At 35.9% G+C, this 20,976-nt stretch overlaps 1 protein-coding gene across 1 annotated transcript; it reads right to left on the reverse strand.

Moving 5' to 3' along the window:
• Window positions 1-3,187: 3,187 nt before the first annotated feature.
• On the reverse strand, window positions 3,188-15,463 carry LOC132557945 (uncharacterized). Its single transcript, XM_060222473.1, has 6 exons — window positions 15,337-15,463; window positions 13,353-13,571; window positions 10,988-11,215; window positions 9,288-9,609; window positions 5,998-6,061; window positions 3,188-4,026 (listed from the first exon to the last, which is right to left on the reverse strand). Exons 1-6 carry the CDS (start codon window positions 15,461-15,463, stop codon window positions 3,196-3,198), a joined length of 1,791 nt encoding a protein of 596 aa, XP_060078456.1. The 3' UTR covers window positions 3,188-3,195.
• Between the last annotated feature and the right edge of the window lie 5,513 nt (window positions 15,464-20,976).

A 20,976-nucleotide genomic window follows, 5' to 3' on the forward strand; every position in this document is an offset into this window, starting at 1 on the left:
CCTAGCCCCTCATTTCAAAACTGGAAATCAAGGACAACTAACACTGCTACATTAGCACATTACCTTGACCTTTCAATTGCTGGAATACTGGATGCTGGTGATGTTTTTTAATTCCCTATTTTGAATTTTCCATTTTTAAATAACATCCTTGCTTCCCCATGCAACGATGTTGACATTTCGAAATTCTAAGCCGAGTTTTTTTCCAAATATCAGGATCACCGTGACAGAAAATACCATAAATGATGTCATTGTGAAAACTCCTTGTTAGTACTTACCCGCATCCAGTAGTTTTCTCTCTGGTGAATATAAACACTTTGAATTAGTCTTTTTTATGTTCGGAAACTGTGTTAACGACTCTAGGATACGGGTCACACACCACTAACACAAAAACCACTAATGAAGGATTTAAAGCAACATGTTATTATCAAATAAAGAGAGCAAGGTAAGCCAACACTACTATTCATGTTGCAATAGTTTGTTCCAAAGAAGTGGAAAAGGACATTCAATCAAAACACATATTTGAAGCAAATCTGAAACGAAGTTTAATTTTTAAACATGCTGTGGTAAAAACGTCAGGGCACAGGGCACAAAGACCTAACAAAGTCGTTCAATTTTTTGTCTTTAAATAAAAGGACCACGTCCATCGTACATATCCTCCTTGCTGTGAATTTTCCGTTTCTGGTAGCAATATCCCTGATTCTCCAACCTATGGTATTTACAGATGATTCGATATTCAATGTTTTCATGTTTACGTTTCTATAAAATAAACATAATAAATTCCATCACTAAAATAAAAATTAATTATATAAACGAGCATAAAAATCATTATTCTTAATTAAAATTGAAGACAAAATATATAAAAAAAGAAAACACCTACATCGAAATCCTTCGCAAATATCAGGCGAATTAAAGAACTCTGATTAGTAAGTAGGATATCTCCCAATGAGTTCATGTTTGACCAAACAGAACATTTTTATTGTCTTCATCCAGAAGGGGTTTTTGAAGAGCAGAAATGATGTTTATAGAAATTATCATCGCTTAATTTTAATGTCTGTTGGTTTGTTTTACGTGACGATCGGTGTTATCGACTTCTCTACGGCGTGTCCTTGATATTAAGTTCGTCAGCCTTTTTTTAATAAGCGTTATAAAATATGTTTTGCTTTGATGAAGTTTGTTACATCATTGTTAAACTGTCATTTTTGGGAATACAATTAACGTTCAAAATATTTATTAACAAATGAAACTTGTTACAAATTAATAGTTTAAACCGGATGATAGTTTCTATATATGTCACGGAAACATACAACTAACCACTTTCAAATAAGAAACCAGAAAAATCACTTATCACATTCACCTTTTAAGTATAAGCGGTATATTTTCAAGGCGACAAAGCACTTTATCATTTAACAATACATGTTTGCGTTGCTATAAATTGTCTTTTAAGATTGTTTTAGTCAGAAAGATATGTTAAGCGATGTGTGAAGCATTTTCGATGTTGTAACGAGGTCTTGGTACAAAATACCATTGTTTACCGACGATACTGTGTATTATGGCACTGTGTGTTGATGGTGTGGAATCACTTTAAAAGCTAACCCCAGAACAGCAAAGACGTTGACATAACGATCTATTTCTGATATAAAACCATCTGTGACTGAAGGCACTGAAAATTTGGTATCAAAGTGGGTTCCACATTTATTTACCATAACCTCGTGCCCTTTAGCTTTAATTTTGTTTCTGTGAGCAGTTTGGAGTAACGTATTCCAGCGCCGTAAGACCTAAATAAAGACAGTTATGGCCTTTAACGATCCGAAATGTCTGTCATGTAGGTTGAATTTATGCCCACGTATCTTATTAGGATTTGAAACGTTGATTAAAAATTTCTTCTTCAAGCCCATAAAACTAATTAAGAAATATGTTAATGTTCCGTGACTAGGACTTAGCATTATTGCTCGTTAGCGCTGTTCCTCGTTACACTGTTAAAACACAGAGCTCCTAAACTTAACGTAACGCTGTCGTTTTGTCACCCTCGTAAAACTACTCGGCAAGTGCTGCTGTTGTGGTGGCTGCCGGATTGTGAAATGCAATGGAAGAAATTCTTGAGAAAATAAATCAAGGTTTTTTTCTACAATCCTTACCCAATTCAATTATCATACGTTTTAAATCTTGATCTTCTGGGGCTTAGTCTAAATTCTTACCAGATTAATCATGAAACCAAAGGCAAACTCCAGAGGAAAGATGTAATGAGTATGTGAAGAAGTGAAACTGAAATTTACACAGGATTCAATTTCATTATTTTTGCATGAAATGGACATGAATACACGATGGTTCTGATTACAAAAACAAATCGTTTTGCCATCGCTGGTTTCAGTATTCTAATAGTTTGGGTGACTGGATTACATATTTCAGCTTTAAAGAAATATTTTAAATAGAAAAAATGGAAACAAATAAAAATGAAAAACTGGATAGCCTAGCTGCTCAATATCTCTAAGTACAGACTGAAAAAAGGGAGATAATTTATTCTATGGATTTACATCCATCTTATATGTCTTTTGTATAGTCAGTGCAGGTGGACTTCACTCCTCGAAGTTTGCCGTAACCTGCAAGTCACGCATCAATTAAACGGTTCAGAATATACACATGAAAGTGGCTTTTTTAATCGTGAAATTTATTGAATTTGAGCTTGGTCTGCCTCCTCATCTGATTTCTGACATTCAATGCGACCCTTTTTGAATTATTCTCAGTCGCCTTCTAACTTTCAACAAGACAGAAACAGCTGTATGATGCAATTTAGACTATAAATATGTTGTGAAAGGTGTTAATCACTTTTGTGTCTTAACTAGTTTCTCCACAGTATTCGTACCGTCAGAATTGTATATTGCTCCGACATACTGAGTTGTATAAGCACATTAACACTAATGACAGCAGTATTTGTGCTGTATCAGAAAACTTTGTGATATGAAAATCTATGGGATGATCCAATAAACCAGGTGAGACAGGACAGCTTGCACATATCTCTACTGAAACCGAGATAAGCTCATTCAGTGTCTAATTACAATGAATATTGCAATTTCGATCTGCACAGGCAACGCTGATGCAACAAAAAACATAAACCAGATCATAATCAAAATATTTAATAACATTTTCACGTCAGATCACATTTGATATCAAATAACACAAGGCAGTGATGAATAAAGTTTAACAGTGTGTGTGATTATCAAAACTAGTGTACGGACCAGAGTTTGGCTTGTGTCGCGAGTCACCTAACAAAAGCCTATCTGGTGTTGATGAGTGACAATGGCGCTCCAGAGTGGAGGAGTGACTAAGTCTATCGGGCGTTGTAGAGTGACAATGTCGGTCTGAAGCAGACGAGTGGCTTAGTCTGTCCGGAGTAGACGAATGACCAACCCTATCCGGCGTGGCCGCACCACTTGACCGTCTGGGATCACACCAATGATCCTCTATTTTCTCGTACCCACTGTCTGTGCTGCCACTTGTCCTAGAACTGTGGCGATGGAGGGACGGATATTGCGGAATGGGTGTGAAAGTTGACGGGTTCGTGTTATAATTCACAAATTTTGTTTCACCAGGAGAGAATTGTATTGAGCTAGTATCGTCTGGTCTAGTTGGAGCTGATGGTATATTCCTCACAAAAGGTTTGGACATGTGGTCCAACTGGAGCATTGTCTGTGCATATGGCTGCACGTTAGGGTCTGGAAGAGGAGGGGCACCGTAGTATGTTGTAGCTCCGGCCTGAGGCGGAAGTGTGAGAGAAGGAGCCATAAGGGGCGGAGCACCCGGATCCACCTTGTAGTAGCCATGACTGGACGAGCTGATTGTTGATCCCCTAGGGGTGGGAGGATCTGGTGTGTGGGGTTCCAGAATAAAATAGTTGTTGGGTGGTAGTGGAGGATTGTTATTGTGTTCCATATTTAAATTGTTTGGTTTAGTCGCCAAGAAAGGATCGTCTTCTCTTGACTTCTCGTAACGGGATAACTCCAGCACAGGGGCGATCTCCTCGTACGCATTCTGTATGAAAAAAATAAGTCATGACCGTAATTTACTAGTTAAAAAAACGGGACATTTAACCGTTGAATTTTACATGTTAATTTATGTAAATGATATAATATTACATTTTCACATGCACAGACCACCTGCAGTGAGTTGATGATTTATTGTTCCACAAGTCTACCCAAAGTGTGATGAATCATCGTTTCACTAGTACAAACGATATCATGTTTTATAAATTTACATATTTCATGATGTTATTGAGAAAAAATGCTATCAAGCTATAGTGTACCCGATACTTTTATCGAATCAAAAAACATGTTTATACCATATCACTAATCCTAACAATGTTGTAGGGAAAGTTATTTACTCCAGCAATTCTAGAATCTGACGTCACAAATACTCTTGTTTGACACGAAAGTTAACATCATATTTACTTCCACTGGTTTACAATAAAGGTCTTGAACGCATTTTTGTAGAAATATCGATGAAAATATATTCAGCCTTTAAATATACTATTGCTTCATTTACAATAATGTGTATAAGGAGTATGAAATAAAAATATCTATTTTATAACGAAAAGCGTTAAGAAATACTATTTGTCTTGTAAAGTCGATATCCATGCACAACGTCTTTGTCGAAGTTCACAGATAAAGAAGATTTGTAGTAATAAAGAGTCTTGTGTTTCAATTTAGATCTCGTGAGAAATCGTTTTTGTTTACTTCCGGTTTCACGATACAACTCCCGGTCAAACGGTACTGCTTGGAATCGAAATGTTCTTAAAAGCACTCCTAACATGATGCAAAAACCAGAAATCAGAAGACGCGGTAAGAACATATAAAAGGTGTTGATAACAATGAAATGCACGTGCTAGGATGTGCAGGTATTTTCGTGTAAATTTATACACAATCCTTATATACATTGTATCATATTTCCCGCTTTGATTCAGAGGTTGTCATTCATCAAGGTAGAATATAAAAGGGATTGAATCTGAAAATATTTTGTTTCCTTTACCAACTGTTTTCTATTCTTTATCAATTTTTTTTCTTTATCAAGTATTTTGTTGTCTTTATCAAATGTTTTATTTTCTTTATCGAGTATTTTGTTGTCTTTATCAAATGTTTGATTTTCTTTATCGAGTATTTTGTTGTCTTTATCAAATGTTTTATTTTCTTTATCGAGTATTTTGTTGTCTTTATCAAATGTTTTATTTTCTTTATCGAGTATTTTGTTGTCTTTATCAAATGTTTTATTTTCTTTATCGAGTATTTTGTTGTTTTATTTTCTTTTTATCTTTATCAAATGTTTTATTTTCTTTATCATGTATTTTGTTGTCTTTATCAAATGTTTTATTTTCGAGTATTTTGTTGTCTTTATCAAATGTTTGATTTTGTATTTTGTTTCTTTATCAAATGTTTTAATGTATTTTGTTGTCTTTATCAAATGTTTTATTTTCTTTATCGAGTATTTTGTTGTCTTTATCAAATGTTTTATTTTCTTTATCGAGTATTTTGTTGTCTTTATCAAATGTTTGATTTTCTTTATCGAATATTTTGTTGTCTTTATCAAATGTTTTATTTTCTTTATCAAGTATTTTGACTTTATCAAATGTTTTATTTTCTATATCAAGTATTTTGTTTTCTTTATCAAATGCTTAATCGATATCTTTAATATTAAATAAATAATATTTATTCCTTGCGAAAGAAATGCAATAATCAAACTCTTTATTGATAAAAACACCGAAATGATTCATTTTAAACTTTGTCACCCATTACAGAATGTTATTATAGCTTGTGTCATCAGAAAATTGCATTGATTTTAATATATTTTTACTTATATTTCGATCATATTTCCTATCGACTAAGTGAAGTTGTGATATGATTCGATTTAAAATCCCAACGTAATAGATGTTGCCATAGATCACAGCCCACCTTTTATGTACAGAAAGCTCCTCTGCTGTTGACTTATGAAGAGAGGCTAAAGAACACTTACCGAGAGCTCGTCACTTTCCCTTGTTGATTTCTCATTGGTGCCTGGATCCCCAAGATGGCGCTTGCTGTAATTAAAAAAGATTGATGAAAGAGAAACCCATAGTTTTAATGAGTAGAAAGGAACCATCAATTTAATTTTGTTTTAGAAATATTAGTCGAAAGGTTAAAACATTTGAATTCTTGACTTCCGGTATTCCCATAACAATATTGACTTCGTCTCGAGAACGTTAATTACATTTTGGAACCTGATAACGTCGATGTTGAATTCCAATTACACAAAACACATATATAAAAGTACTAAGCAAGCCAAGGTAAAGTCTATATAATCAGCAAATTTATTGTAATCAGGGGATAAATTTGGCAGCGACTGAATCCAATTATTGTTTGATTACTTTTGTTATGACATTGTTATTACCGTATGAAATATTTTATAGATCTATATAGAATTCTACAGGGAAAACTTAAAAGCGAAATAACACGAGATAAAATATCGATACCTCCTCGTTCCTCACTCGCCCTCGGGTATGTTTTTTTTTTTTTTTTTAAATATTCGGCAAAAGTGAAACTGTAAACACAAGTGGAAGAAGCTTACTCAGCCCCTTTTCCACTTTTTAAATGTCAGACTCCATGCAAATATTGTGTTTATTTAATGAGATGAAGTTGTACTTGATATGTTGACACGTTGTTTTGATGGGTTGTAATTCTGTATTGAGTTGATGCATTTCTACACGAACTGGTTGAATCTTTATCAAGAACAGGATTTAAGATTATATTCTGATGAGCTGTTGAGTGGTATTTAACCCCTGTAGTCATATTTCGACTTGGTTTAGTATGGATTTGATCTTTAGTTCCGAAAGGTTGCTGTTCTAGGTTAATGAGATTTAATTTTATTTCCTTTGGTTGTTGTTCTGTTTATATGACATGTCATTCAATGATGATTGCTCTTCTCTTTTATTTTTTTCTGCAACTTCATTGGAATGAATTTCTCTAACAAGCCTCCATGCCTTTTGCTTGGCTTTTGGTCTATTCGACGGGGTTTTTGTTTTCTGGATTTGTAGTCCTTGTAACAGCCAGATTTTTTGAGGTAGGGTTTCCTGGTATCTCGTTATTACCTCACTTCAAAGCCTGTAGGCTTTCCCTCACATGCTATCTATAGCAATTTCATTAAAGTTTCTTGAACACAACCAAGACAACATGGGACAACCCCTGATCCTGGGAAGCACAGAGAATGGATCGAACCTTTAAAAATATTTTCATTTTAATTAAAGTATATTGCATGGCGTCATTTCGGTATGTTGTATTACTTGTTATCTAAGTATTTAATTACTACTCTATTCCTGTTACACATCGACCAGAAATTCGCAGTGAGGCATTATTTCCCAATACTTAATAATGTTTTAAATTGTAAGTAAAACAAATAAAGCGAACTTTTTTCAATTACAATTTAAAAATAATAAATCAACTCCAGCATTTTAGGATATCTTTGCGATTGAATTAATTTCCCCTGTTGGCCTCAGACCACAGTAAATTCATGAAATATTGGTAACTAGATAGGTTTGTGCTATGTTCATATCATCGGAGAACCCGACTCCTATTTAGGGAGAGGCGTGCACCTGTAATGTGCTGCTGACTTTCGTTCAGACTTCACCAATAAGCATGGTTAGTTTCAACGTTAACAATCAACGACATCGGACAAGTCGGCTTTCTCTCAATTCAACACATACAAAACATTTAATGTTTCAAAGCCTTTTATCGTAACAAAAATATCCGAGTCGATATTGATTTTCTTCAAATACATAAATGCTAATTACGTAAAGTTGATGGTACATAGCAGAGTTCGTTCAGATGAATCATGAACGTATACGATTTCATTCAAATAAATCAACCTTGCAAGGGAAGTGTCACAGAAGAAAACACGAATGGATTCAAGAAGGATATACTTTTTTCTGTTTCCAGTTTTCTATTTGAATTGATAAAAAGAATTACAGCCTTAATCCCCCGTAAATATAAACTAATGCCGTAAGGAGAGAAGAAAATTACAGCGTAGTCTAGAAACCCCAGTCAAATTTCATTTTCATTTCTCATTGTGTTCCCACATCGCAGGATCAAGCTAGGGCATTTATCGGCTCCAGCGAGTGAGGAATATTTTTTTCTTGTCGCCATTGTTTCCAGCATGTATATTGTATTCCAGTAGACTACAAGTTACATTTGACACGTCACTCGTCATTTCTAGCATGTAGACTCAAGATTATTCTCCTTGTCATATATCACATATGGATTTACTTTGCCATCACAGAAAAAAAAAGAACACGAGCCTTATATTTTATACTTATACCTATATACATGTATCTAAGTGTACTATCATATCAGAAAATTGTGATATATACAAAGGTAGACTGCAATACACTTCAACAATTTATCCATTTGTACGTGTGTGTCTAAATCCTCAAATCATACAGTAAAATATTTGTAGGTTTTTACCTAGCACAGGTAGATATATTATTTCAAGTGCGTATGACGGCTAAAGCGTACAGTGATTCAGCTTAGTGCTACCCACAAGACCTACAGTGTAGCTAACACAATTATGTAAGACCACCATCATAGCTTGGCGGAAATTTTTCTCATTCATGACTGACAGCTCCAGACATGTTTTCTATTTCAAATTATTTTGAAGATATTCTTTTATGAAACGACTAAGGTGTCCTACTGTGTTAATTTCCATTTCTTAACTTTTATTTGAAATTTACATTTCTACCCGGTGATTTGTCTGTTTGCAGCTTAATAATGTGTGTGACTTGGAACTTTGAGTAGAGACCATGTGCAATTCGAAAGTCGGTGTGATTTTGGGACTTTATGTGACATGAAAGATTTGAGGCTTTGTGTGGAGAGATACTTTGAGACTTGAAACGGTGTGACTTGAAACTTTGTTTGACATGGTACTTTGACGCCATACTTTGTGTGACTTGGGACTTTGTTTGACGCCAGACTTTGTGTGACTTTGGACTTTGACGTCAGACTTTTATGTGACTTGAGACTTTGTTTGACCCCATACTTTGTGTGACTTTAGACTTTGTTTGACGCCAGACTTTTTATGACTTGAGACTTTGACGCCAGACCTTGTGTGACTTGAGACTTTGTCCGACACTGGATTTTGAATGAGGTGAGTGGTATGACATGACACTGTATGTGGTTTGGGTCTCTGTGACTTTGTATGACGAAGTATTTGGATCCTTATGAAAAAGGGATCTAAGCATACCTCCTTAACCCTGATACATCTATAAATATACTTACACAACCGTATTCCGCCGACAAATCCACAACACTGCAAACAGGACGAGCAATAGGGCAACAAAAACACCCATAAACACAGCCACTGTGATGGGGACCAGATTGTCACGGCCCTGGAAGGGCGTGGCACCTGTCGCCTGGGTTGTGCTACTAAGTTGCGGTGTGGTGGTAGGTCGATGTGGGGGTCGTGGAGTCTCCGGATCAAACGGATACTTCACATAAGGCGTGGTATGTTTCGGCGTTGGAGCTGGTGTAGGACGAGGTGTTGTAGACGGGACGGGTGTAGGGGGCGGGGCAAACGTTCCACCCGGTGATGAAGACTTTGCTGCAATGACAAATGCTAAAGTATTAAAACTTAATCTAGACCAATATATACAAACCAAAACAAAGAAATACATTAGGATGCATGCTGGGTAAAGTCATAGAAATCACATAAAATGCAGCAACTTCAATGGAAAAAAAAGTCCACAAACGTTTAACATCATTGGGCTACAACAGAATCAATAAAACGTCACTCTTAGCTAGATCAATAAAATCAATCTGAATACATCTACGAAATCTTAAATAATACAGCTTATTCTAGATGTATGTGTTGTTACGTCATTGAAAGTAAGCATTGCGCGTGCTGTCACTGAAATCAATAGGGATTAATATGATCTAATATGTGATGATACTTTTGAAGTCCAATGCAAGTAATTTGATATTTATCTGTGTTTTAGATATTTCTAAGAAACTGTTTATTGAAATTGGTGAATCAATCAACTTTACAACTATTAATTAAATTAAAAAAAAAACACCAAAAAGAACAAAACAAAAACAAACAAAACTAAAAAAAAATAATATGTAAGATTTAAATTCGTTTGGTAATCCACTAGAAATAAACATTGTTTACAGAAATTAAAAACAAACTTTAAGTATTTAGATTGTAACTTAGACGAAGTTTATATGACTTTTGACAAAGTGTTTGCTATGATTAAAACGTGAATCATCATTTATGTTTATTAAAGTATTTCTATAATTAGAAATATTCAGAATAATCGCGGTGTGCATATTAAAAGCCAGACATCGGGCTCCATGTAAAACTTCAGGATAATGACCCGAAATATAACTCCAAACCATCAAATCTAGGATTATATAATTCCGTATGAACCTCATCCGAGGACTGTAATTGTATGCAATTAAGCATGTGTGGTATATAATGTCTGTTGAACGACCATAATTACCACAATATACGGGCGAAGAATTACGACAATGAAGGAACAGTCGTGACGCCGTATCTAATATCAAAACAGTCCTGTACCACCAGTGATTATTGATCATTAAATATCGCTTAAAGACCTCGTGCGACCTTGACTCTAAAGCAGATACCAAGAATGTACTTTAATGCTGTGATTAGGTAAGTTGATCATTCCCTATGTATTCTCACACGTAATACAACTACATATTTCATTACAGACGGTTTATCATCCATAAACAGTGCTTGGGTAATTTAGACTCCGGTTCAAGAAAGCATCTTTGACGTATCGTGGCTGGCATTTCTGTAACAAACACCGCAATTATTCGTCGGGTTGTGAATGAAAATTTACGTTTAAAGAGGCTTCGCTCTCGAACCCAGAACCCCTTACTTCCAACTCGTTGTCAAAAAACATCAATCTTGTTTCAACGAATATAGAGTTCATTTATGTATCATATATCAATCTTACCTTCGTAATATTGAATATCGAATATTCCATTGCATCCTGAATGAATCCACATTGAATTGTTGAATATTCCGTAACTAATTCCTTTGGAACATGGTCCGTGGGAAGGAAGTTCATATTTCAATTCCACATCCTTAACTAGCCTAGCGCCCTCTACCTCACACATTTTATAAGTATCATCCAAGTTCCGGCACTCTAGTGTCCTCTGTCGAAGTTGTGAACCAGAAACATCTGAATAAAAACAGAATGTATTAACGATTAGACATTTTGAATGCTTTATTACCTACGATGCATGTCTACAAAAGTCTCAATGTCGCTAAGAAATTTCGTTCAAACTTTAGTGTTATGGAATCATGAGCAAACCATAAGAAACGTGAAAAAAAAGAATAGAATCGTGAGAACACGAATTAAATCGTGAGAACACGAATTGAATCGCAAACGAGTCATTTAGTAAAATCGTAGTGTTTAGAAAGAAGGCAATGAACAATAATTACATCAGAAAATGCCATTGTCACTCTGATAAGCCAGATACTGTGGTGCATTTAACAGGTCTTAGAAGGATCTTCGCCCCTCCTTTTGCTTCTATATGGATTGAACCTGTGGTATTGATGACGAGGTCAAAAGTATATATTAATCATTATAGCAGTCTGAAAAGGCTTAAAGTGAGGATAGCATTCAATCTCCTGACTAACCGGGTAACGCAAAGGGAAATTCTAACGTGTTTGGTATGTTTTTTTCTGGAATCAAGAATCCATTTTATTCCTCTGATACAACATTCAGTAATGACTAACGACCGATATGTCTGAGTACGACCCCTCCCCTCCAATACTTTCTGATACGTGTGAACTTCATCCACATGGCGTTCCCATTGAACTGTCTGTACATGGAAACCCGACTTCCATACTGCCAACACAACACAGAGAGTGCCTAATTACTATGGTGATTATTTAACACATAACTCATACACTATAAAACATTGATGTTTTTTATGATGGCACAACACTACCAACAAGTCACTAACGCTATAGTACATCTGGTTAAGTCCCACAAGTGAAACTCGTCCCCTTGGCTCTTTATTGTGATGAAGAATTAAGGAAGTCTGGTGCGAATTGCTTTACACATTGCACAGGTATTATGGCTCTGAAATACGGGCAGAATCTAAAAGATAAAACAAATGTTTATGCTGCCTCCATGGACATTAAAAGTTTCTGATTTTTTGTTTACCACAAGATGTATAAAAATATAATTCAATACAACTTGAGTGAGTGCACTTTACACTGTTAACACTATCATCAGAAAACAGCAATTCGTGTTCCAGCGTTTCACTAGGTCTTCTATTACGAACACGCGGCCTCGTATATATCAGCGTTTTCATACACTTCAATTCAGAACATTCGATTACCGGTAGTTAACTTTAGTTTTTTCAGAATGTTTTTAAAAATGCAATCAAAGGCAAACATAAAAACCCAACTTTGAATTTGCTACATCTAAAGCTACGTTGATTAATATTTCAAGTGGTTGTGTTCCTCTAAGGCCTAATGACTTATAGTTAATGGCCTTCTGCCGTACTGCAATGGCTACATTTATCAACATTTCTAAATTAATCAAGCCGACCGAAAAAAACGAATCATTTTTATTATACATCCCGCCCCACCCCACGAATTCATCTCCATCCGGGAGATCTAAGATGGCTACTATTCTCTCAGGTACTTATTTAATGTGCGATCTTTGTCTTCCATTTGAAGATAACGTTTTATATGTTGAGTTTCATGTTAGTTGAAACGAGAATAATTTCTACCAGGGGATCGAACCGGTGAATAAAATGGCGCTATGATAGTCGCTGGTTATCAGAAATTGTTTCAGACTTCATTGCTGAAAGGCGTTTAATTCTAGGTACAATCTTACAGCTCGTAAAAGCTATCTTGCATATTATATGAACTTTTTTTTCAAAGATTTGATTCAAATACAAGTGCAATGCTCTTCTCAAGATCATTATCAAATGATCCAGCAGTGTTTAACTTACCTAGTTTAAATACACACCAGTGTACATTATATATGGGAGCTGGGGTCAACCTCTAGTTTAAAATTAAGAGACCTGTGGTGTCACACTGCCTGATCATATGTATAGAATAAAGCACCCCTGATAATATGTGTAAATGTATGCCCTTTAAAATGACAATACATGACGCTGTTCATTATTGTAAGACTTAGAACCTCGAACTTCTTTTCTTTTCTTATTTTGTCAGAATATTTTATTGGGTTCTTCTTTATTGAGATAACATATTAAAATAGTCCTTAGTAGTCCACTTATCTGTGGGCACCGTCTTCGTGAGATATCCCGGAAATCCAAACAAAACTAAGAATATACCTTTGACGTAACAAGCTTCGAAGCTAGCCTTGCAGCCATCTTGTACCCAAACGGAATTGTTATGGACGCCATAGTTCTCCGTGCAGACTTTTTTGTTGTTAGTGGTCATCGTCACATCGAGGCAGGTCAGCCAGCCGTCCGCCATTTTACAATCTTGATGCAGACCGTAGTGTAGAGACGTGCACGTCGTGCTCGCATGTTGGCCACATACGAGTTGTTCTGAAAAAGTAAAAAAAAAGGGGGGGAAACGTGAAATCAGCTGAATTGATATTTAATGTAAATATAAACCAGGTGGTTTTCTATACGCCTTTGGGGTGGTATAAGATGAAAACGCGAGAGTGAAAAACCCGGACACGCGAACTGCAAATTATTGCATATTTAGCATAACGACTGTTACTAGGTGATTGAGTACAACTTCTATACACGTAATGTATACAACAGGGACGAAACGTCTGTCCATCACAAACACATATATATACATACATATTGTTCAACGCTGAATTAAAATAGAAGTGCTTACTTCCAAGAACACGCAAGGATGAATCTACACAATTTATTGATTCCATTCGTGTAATGTCTTTATATCTTTCCGCCGATAGATGCAATCGCGTGATTGAACCGACCAAGTAAAGTGAATCAGGAAGCAGTCAGTAGATTGTTCAGTTTTAAATACATCGAGTGACAGCATTGCTGTAGAAACCTGTTTCTGCAGCCAGCACGGATCTTCCTGGCCAACTCTAATATCAGTCTAAAAATACTACGTGTTGCGACATCGCCTTGGTTCTAATGGTACAACCCGCGATAACCTTCAATAAAGGTATGAACATGGCTACCAACAAAACATTACAATGTAAACCATGGGTTTATTTTTACCAAAAAGGACCAGGTGTTGGATGCAATCGACAAAACTAACTTGATGACAAGACAAATTTAAACAACACAAATAATCTAATCTTGAATTTGATTCATTGTTGTCTTCTGGATTTTTATATCCCAGAAAAAATTTATTTTTCCATTTTTTTTAAATGCACGCCGCGGACAGAAGTTCAGTAATATAGCTGTATTTTCCGAGAGCCGATACCATGCATTGTGAATGAATTGTAGTGGATGCCGGTGGAGACTAATTAGTATTGATAAGGCTCTGTGTTAGATTACAATGTCAAACGACTCAATCGATGTTACATTATCTAAAAACTTCATCAGTTTTTTTTATCGGAAACAGCCTTGAAATAAAAGGGATCTTCATCGTATCACCGTTTTATAAGATCCGATTACAACCGCTCCAAACAGGGCGGTAAATGAGCTGTGAAATTATGCATAAGATCTAAAAGAAACATTCAACATGTCAATGACAACTGCCGATAGGGTTCATCCGTAGTCTAGAAAATGCTGGGGATTAACGATACAAATAACAGCATTAATATAGTTTACAAATAGAATCCCTGTCGTGGAAATAGAGCAGGAGATATTATGTGAACCCTCTAATGCTTAACTGCATACAAGCTATTCCGTGCTGAGATAAATACCACCTCGTCGTTTTTACTTGTAATAGATATGATAAAAATGTTCGAACCTGTGTTGGATATAAATACACATTCCGTAATGATGTTCAGATTCAGAAGATGAACATTTCATTGGTATTTATTCAACATCGGATATGGTTGAAGGTTGTTCACTCGTATATGATAAGATGTGTCTTTAATATTTTTGACTTTATGTAAATTCTTGTGTTTTTTCTGAAAGGCCGCCATTAATGACACCATGATACAGCGCGCATGTCTACAAGACGGAGACTGAAGACGAGGTTAAGTCAGCTTTACAGTTCCAAAACTGCTTTATAAAAATTATAGATATGTATATCATACAAGTGCAACTATGATTCGGTCCTGTGAAACATAATATTTTTGTGTAAATAAAACCATTTGATTAAAACATTTTCCGATAAGAAAAACTACCCTGCAATGAAAACAAAAGCAAAACTGACCGATCTTTTTACCAACGAGAAAAGAAATCTTGTAAAGAAAGGAAAGTACGCCACGTACAACATCTTGGTCTTTCATCTGAACTACGTCTCGATCGATCAGCGTTATACGTATCCGTCGCACGTGCATTGCGCGAATCTAATCCATGGGTAGGTACAGACTTGCTAGAACGTGCACGCCAATCTTCCAATTAAAGTTGATATATGGAAACTAACATCACAGACAAGTTCTCCGGTATGACATTGAAGGTTCAGCGCTATGTTAATGTTGGTATTACTACAGAAAAGATATACCGTCTGGTGTGGGGTTTTATTTCATCATACAGCTGTTTCAGGTCTCTGACAAAAACTGCTGATATGAAACGGCGGACGTTCCAAATCACACATGTTTACAAATAAACATTTTGAAGTAAGTTGTTTGTGGAACATAAATCTTTTCTGTGGAAAAATCAAAGTTTGGCTTCAAACGACAAACGTCACGTCATGATTCTCGAACACAAACGGAATGCATAGCCGACAATAGAAAAATAAAAAACAGGCGAGATTTGTACTAAGTAAACAGTAAGGTATTTTGCGGATTTCCTTGTATTAACCCGTCAGCATTTAGCTTGGAAAGAAAAACAAAATACTGTACGGAGTCGTAAGAAACCAGAAACCTGTCAACAAACGCCTTGGAGTTAAAAGGAAATAATTCCGTGAAATCAGACGTGGTTTTAAATTCCATTAGTATCTGTTTTCTGACTGTTTTGAAACGTGTATAAATATGTCTTCACCGGTCTGGGGCAGAACCCCATCTGGAATCGATAAGTCTCCCACTCGCATTTACACAACTAACTTTTAAAGAGAATTTATGGTCCAAACACGGATTTTAACGTAGAGGGAAAAAAACACTGATTGGAGCCATCTTGTCAGTAATGCAAAAAGATACCCGGGGGTCGGGTAAGACCACGGAACTATAGTTTATATCGTGTTGATAGGAAAACACGTCAACTATTGATAGTTGTCCCTACGAGGGAGTTCTCAGCACAGCTATTACCAGCCCTTAAAAAAAAGAAAAAAGAAAAAGAAAAGAAAAAGACGAAAGATGTCAATACGTTTCAAATTTTCTGAGAGTCATTTTGCATGTCCCGCGATGTAAAGCTTTATCATGTATTCGCCATATTGGAAGGAAAATACAGCTCTAAAACACTGCAAGTACTACCGCTAGTTTTGTCAAAGATGACATGTCTCGTTATCTAAGTCAAACATCGAGACAAAAAAAAACAAACATTCCTATTGATACAGCTGATGTTTGATTATACAAAGGAAGGAAGCGCGTGATGACTATAAAGCCATTCTCAGTTGCAGCAGCAAAACGCAGCGTCATCACCATTAAGTTCTTCAATGGCGGATGTCGCACAAGACAATTAATTACTGATGGTTTTAGAAATGTTATTTCTATAAAGAGTAAGATAATAGAAGATTAAAAACCAGAGGGTTCAGAGATGTTATTCTGATAAAGGGGAGAAAGAATAGAAAATTAATACCAAAGATGGGTTTAAGTTAGTTCAAACAAAATGGTTTTAGCTTTTAAGCCTCATTATCGCTCAGTAAGCCGACTGGTAATTGTGAAGCCCGATACGGAACGTTACAATGTCCATTCATGAATGTGTCCCTGTCTGTACTAGATACCTTACCAATAGGCCCCGTGACCCTTGCGAGGTCGAAAGTCTATCGACTAAATACAACATTTATGGAGTTTCCGAGAGTTCTAGTCTATAGAATTATCCCCAGGTGATTAACGTAAGGGAGAAATGTTCACTCACAAAGACAAGTAATGGGTGACAATTTAGCTGTAATGGCGAGAAAACTGAAGAACATTACAATGGTACTAAAAGCCGTTTGTTTCTTATTATGTCTATTTGTAAAGTTAGATGTCCGATCAGTCACGTGCTCCGTTATAGTCATTTTAGTTACGAGCGTATCCCGGGGTCAGACAAAGGTCAACTAATGCACAATATGGCTTGAATCAGGACTGCAATATCGAACGCAAAACAGATCCTTATTATCAAAAATAAATAAATTTTTTTCAATAAATGTAACATAGACTTTATCACGTGGGTTTACCAAGTAACACCTTTGTATACAAAAAGTCGTTTGGTTTTGTTATATTTTTATTTTATAACTAACATATGATATAGACTTTACATAAACACGTGTTCAACAACATTTTTTTTCTGAAATAAGAACCTCGCTACAATCACGTGGCACAAGATATCTATATAGCTTTATATATACATTCCTGTATATATCATATACCTATTCAATTTGGTACGTATCTATTAAATCTTTATAATGACGAGACATTTTTGTTGTGCTTTGAGAAATGTGTATCTTTATGTAATTATTCACACCTGTACAGAGCGCAACAGACGTAGACACTAGATAATTGTGTCGTTAAAATGTCGATGTATGTTGGGTATTCCTTGACATATTGTGGAACTTCGGCTCCGACTTGTATCACTGTGTCCCGAGACATTTTTAACAGGTTTGTGTCTCAAACATGCGTCATCACTCTACATGTTCACAGTATTTATAGTTTCGTCTGATTCAATTCCGTAGACGGGCATTAATTTAAATGGGGCGGGGCAGAGGTAGAATGTTAAAGGGCAGATAACTCGACTTTATCACATACATATGTACTGTTATAAACAGTGCTAGCTTACTTTAGTGGAAAAGGGGTATACAGAGACGTCGTAACATGCACTCTTATGTAAGGCGTACATTTTAAAAGTTTCGGGAGGGGGAGGGGGGTAATCACATTGTGTACTATTAGCGTATACGTATACTTTAAAGCTACACATCGACAAATGATACAGTGCCGTAATGTTTTTTTGTAAACATTAAATGTGATCAGAATCCTTTAGTAATTATATGGTGTTGATTTCTACCTTGTATGTTCCTGTAACATAAATGTAATCTTTAAAACACCCATTACAACAATACATAATCCGGGATCTGCTTACAGGGTCTCCTCCCCGTGGAAACATTCGACATCATAATATATAGAAATAAAAAAATAGATGTTTTGTTAAGATGTATTCTTCTTAATGGTAGATCAATATCATCTCTCATTTGACAACGTTAAGACTTTCATTATCTGATATCGACGTAACAGTAATGACTGTACACTCTCTTGGCGTCAGCTATAGGCTTCACTAAGGACCACTGCTATGTTCAGTACAGATTATGCGACATATTGTAATTAACAAAGTGTTCTTATTAAGTGCTGATAGAATAAATATCTTGAGTTGTAATTTCGAGTCTGGTCGAGCCGATGAATTACTCTTCTCAAGGAGGCTTTACCACAAACAGAACACGACTGGTCACAATTTGGCTCATGCACCTAAAGCAGCCTTTTACAATATTTCCTTTGACAACTAAATGTGCATGTTATTGATCTCGTTGAGCTTGATTTTAAGCAGGGCCTATTTCATAGAATTGTATCACGTGAAATATCCATAACATTATTAATGACTTGTCAAAATACGTGAAAGGTCTTTCTATTCGCTGGAGATTCTTTATTTTCTTGTGTATCATCATTAACGAGTTACAAAATGGTATCCAGCTGGAAAAAAATCAGGCACCTATCTTGTTACCATGGAAACTTCAGTGTTGGTACACTAATTCAGATCTATACAGAACTAATCGGAAGTGACTCCATTCGTTGGTAGCCATTTTTCACAGCGTCATTATGAACAGGTGAAAAGATGCATGTAAATCAATGATTCTGTACTTGTAAAGACATGATTTATGTCCAATGATCGGGTCGAAGGCATATAATTTACCGGGTTTATTACCGTCACAAGATGTCTCTGGTATAGAAACGACCACTATGTACTATATTTGTCATTGTCTATATTGTATAATATATGAATCGGACATAGGACATGTAATCCGGATTAAGACCATCACGTAGAGCCAAATACAATCCTCTAATCAATGAAAACGTATGATTAAAAAATCCGGAATTTCTGTTAAGTATACCCACCTATACATTGATTGGAAATTTAGACAAAAGGAACCTGTTGTTTCATCCATTATTATTGGGTTGTCGTGGCATCGTTCCATTGGGTGCAAATAGTACTAAGCCGGGAATAATTTCCTCTTAACCCCCACCCTCGCTTCAGCTTTCACACCCGACAAAGAGAGGCGCCCGCACCCCATACATGGGGTCCCGCCTCATTATAGTGGGACCTGCTGTTATGTGTTGTATTTCATGATGTGATTAATTTCCTTTTCCGAGGTGAAAGTTGTTTAGAAATGTTCTACCCACTTGTACGAGGCAGAGTGGTAATCGTACCAAGTGACCTTTGTCGTAAATGAATAAAAACACTTGAGCTATCGACAGTCTTGGCTAATCAAATATCACCTGAAATAACTGTCGCCATGTCGTTTTAATGATCTGGCTGAAGACCTTATTTCTGAATACAAATGAATAATTAGTGGTTAAATATAAAAGATTTGGGGGTATATTTGCTACAAGAAATCTAACCATGATTGTCAACAATTCCAGTGGACAAACTAACGCGCCCGTCCAATTTGTAGTAAGAGAGTGTCCCTTTCTTTCTTTCTTTTTCTTTCTTTCTTTCTTTCTTTCTTCAATAACGAGTTTATAAAAGTTGTATTTTACTTCTACAAAACACTAAAATAACAAACTACATCTTCAATAAGTTATGTCTTGAGACCCACATGAGAAATTGTTATATTTTGTTTGTTATTATCAGCGTGTATGACAGGAAATTTTGACCTCGGAAGTGAGCATACTTTGTGGTACACAACACCGGGACCAAACTGACCACAGGGTCAGAAAGCAGGTTATATTTAAATCAAACTAGTCATTGTTTCTTGATGACGTGGTTCCTTCGTGACGATGTATACCGTATAGAACACACCAGACTCTCGATCAAAACATACTTAACATTTTATAAAGTGTTCCGTATACCGACTTCTGTGTCGTCAGACTAAGGCACATTCGAGTATGTGTTCGATTTCTACACTATAAATGAGGCACATTCGAACTTCGGTGTTCTCATATTTTTTGCTTGTAGACAAACTGTTTCGTCTATATTTTTTAATTGGGCATAAATCAGGACCGACCCCAGAAATGAAAATATGATCAGTAGGTCGGTCAATATTTCATAAATACCACTGTCCAGGTGGTCAAACTAATAAACGAAAACCATCTGATATTGTCAAATATAGGTGAATTTGAACGTGTGCAATTTTATGATCGAGTTTGGAGAATTCGAATTTGTTTTCTGTTCTTTTGAACACTACCCCAATTTTATATGAAAATAAAATGCTCTGAAGTGCCTTGCTTATAAAGTTCCTGGCTCCAAAGTGGGAATCGTTGTACTTCTGATCCGTATAAACATGACAGTTATGATGGGTAAAGTACACAGCTTGTAGGTTGAAATCCTCAGCAATATGTCCCTAGGAGTCTATCTGTTCTGTACAATATCTAATCTAATCTACAAAGCCACTTGATTGGCCTTCTGTGACCCATCACAGTGTCTTACCATATTCATATGACCGCGCCACGATCTATTCGTTTCTATTTTAAATCAGCGTATTGATATCCCGTCGTGTACCCCCTAAAAC

Source organism: Ylistrum balloti, unplaced genomic scaffold, assembly GCF_031769215.1.
Source record: "Ylistrum balloti isolate Yb309-2 unplaced genomic scaffold, AGI_CSIRO_Ybal_v1 Utg370742, whole genome shotgun sequence".
NCBI classification, from domain to species: domain Eukaryota; kingdom Metazoa; phylum Mollusca; class Bivalvia; order Pectinida; family Pectinidae; genus Ylistrum; species Ylistrum balloti.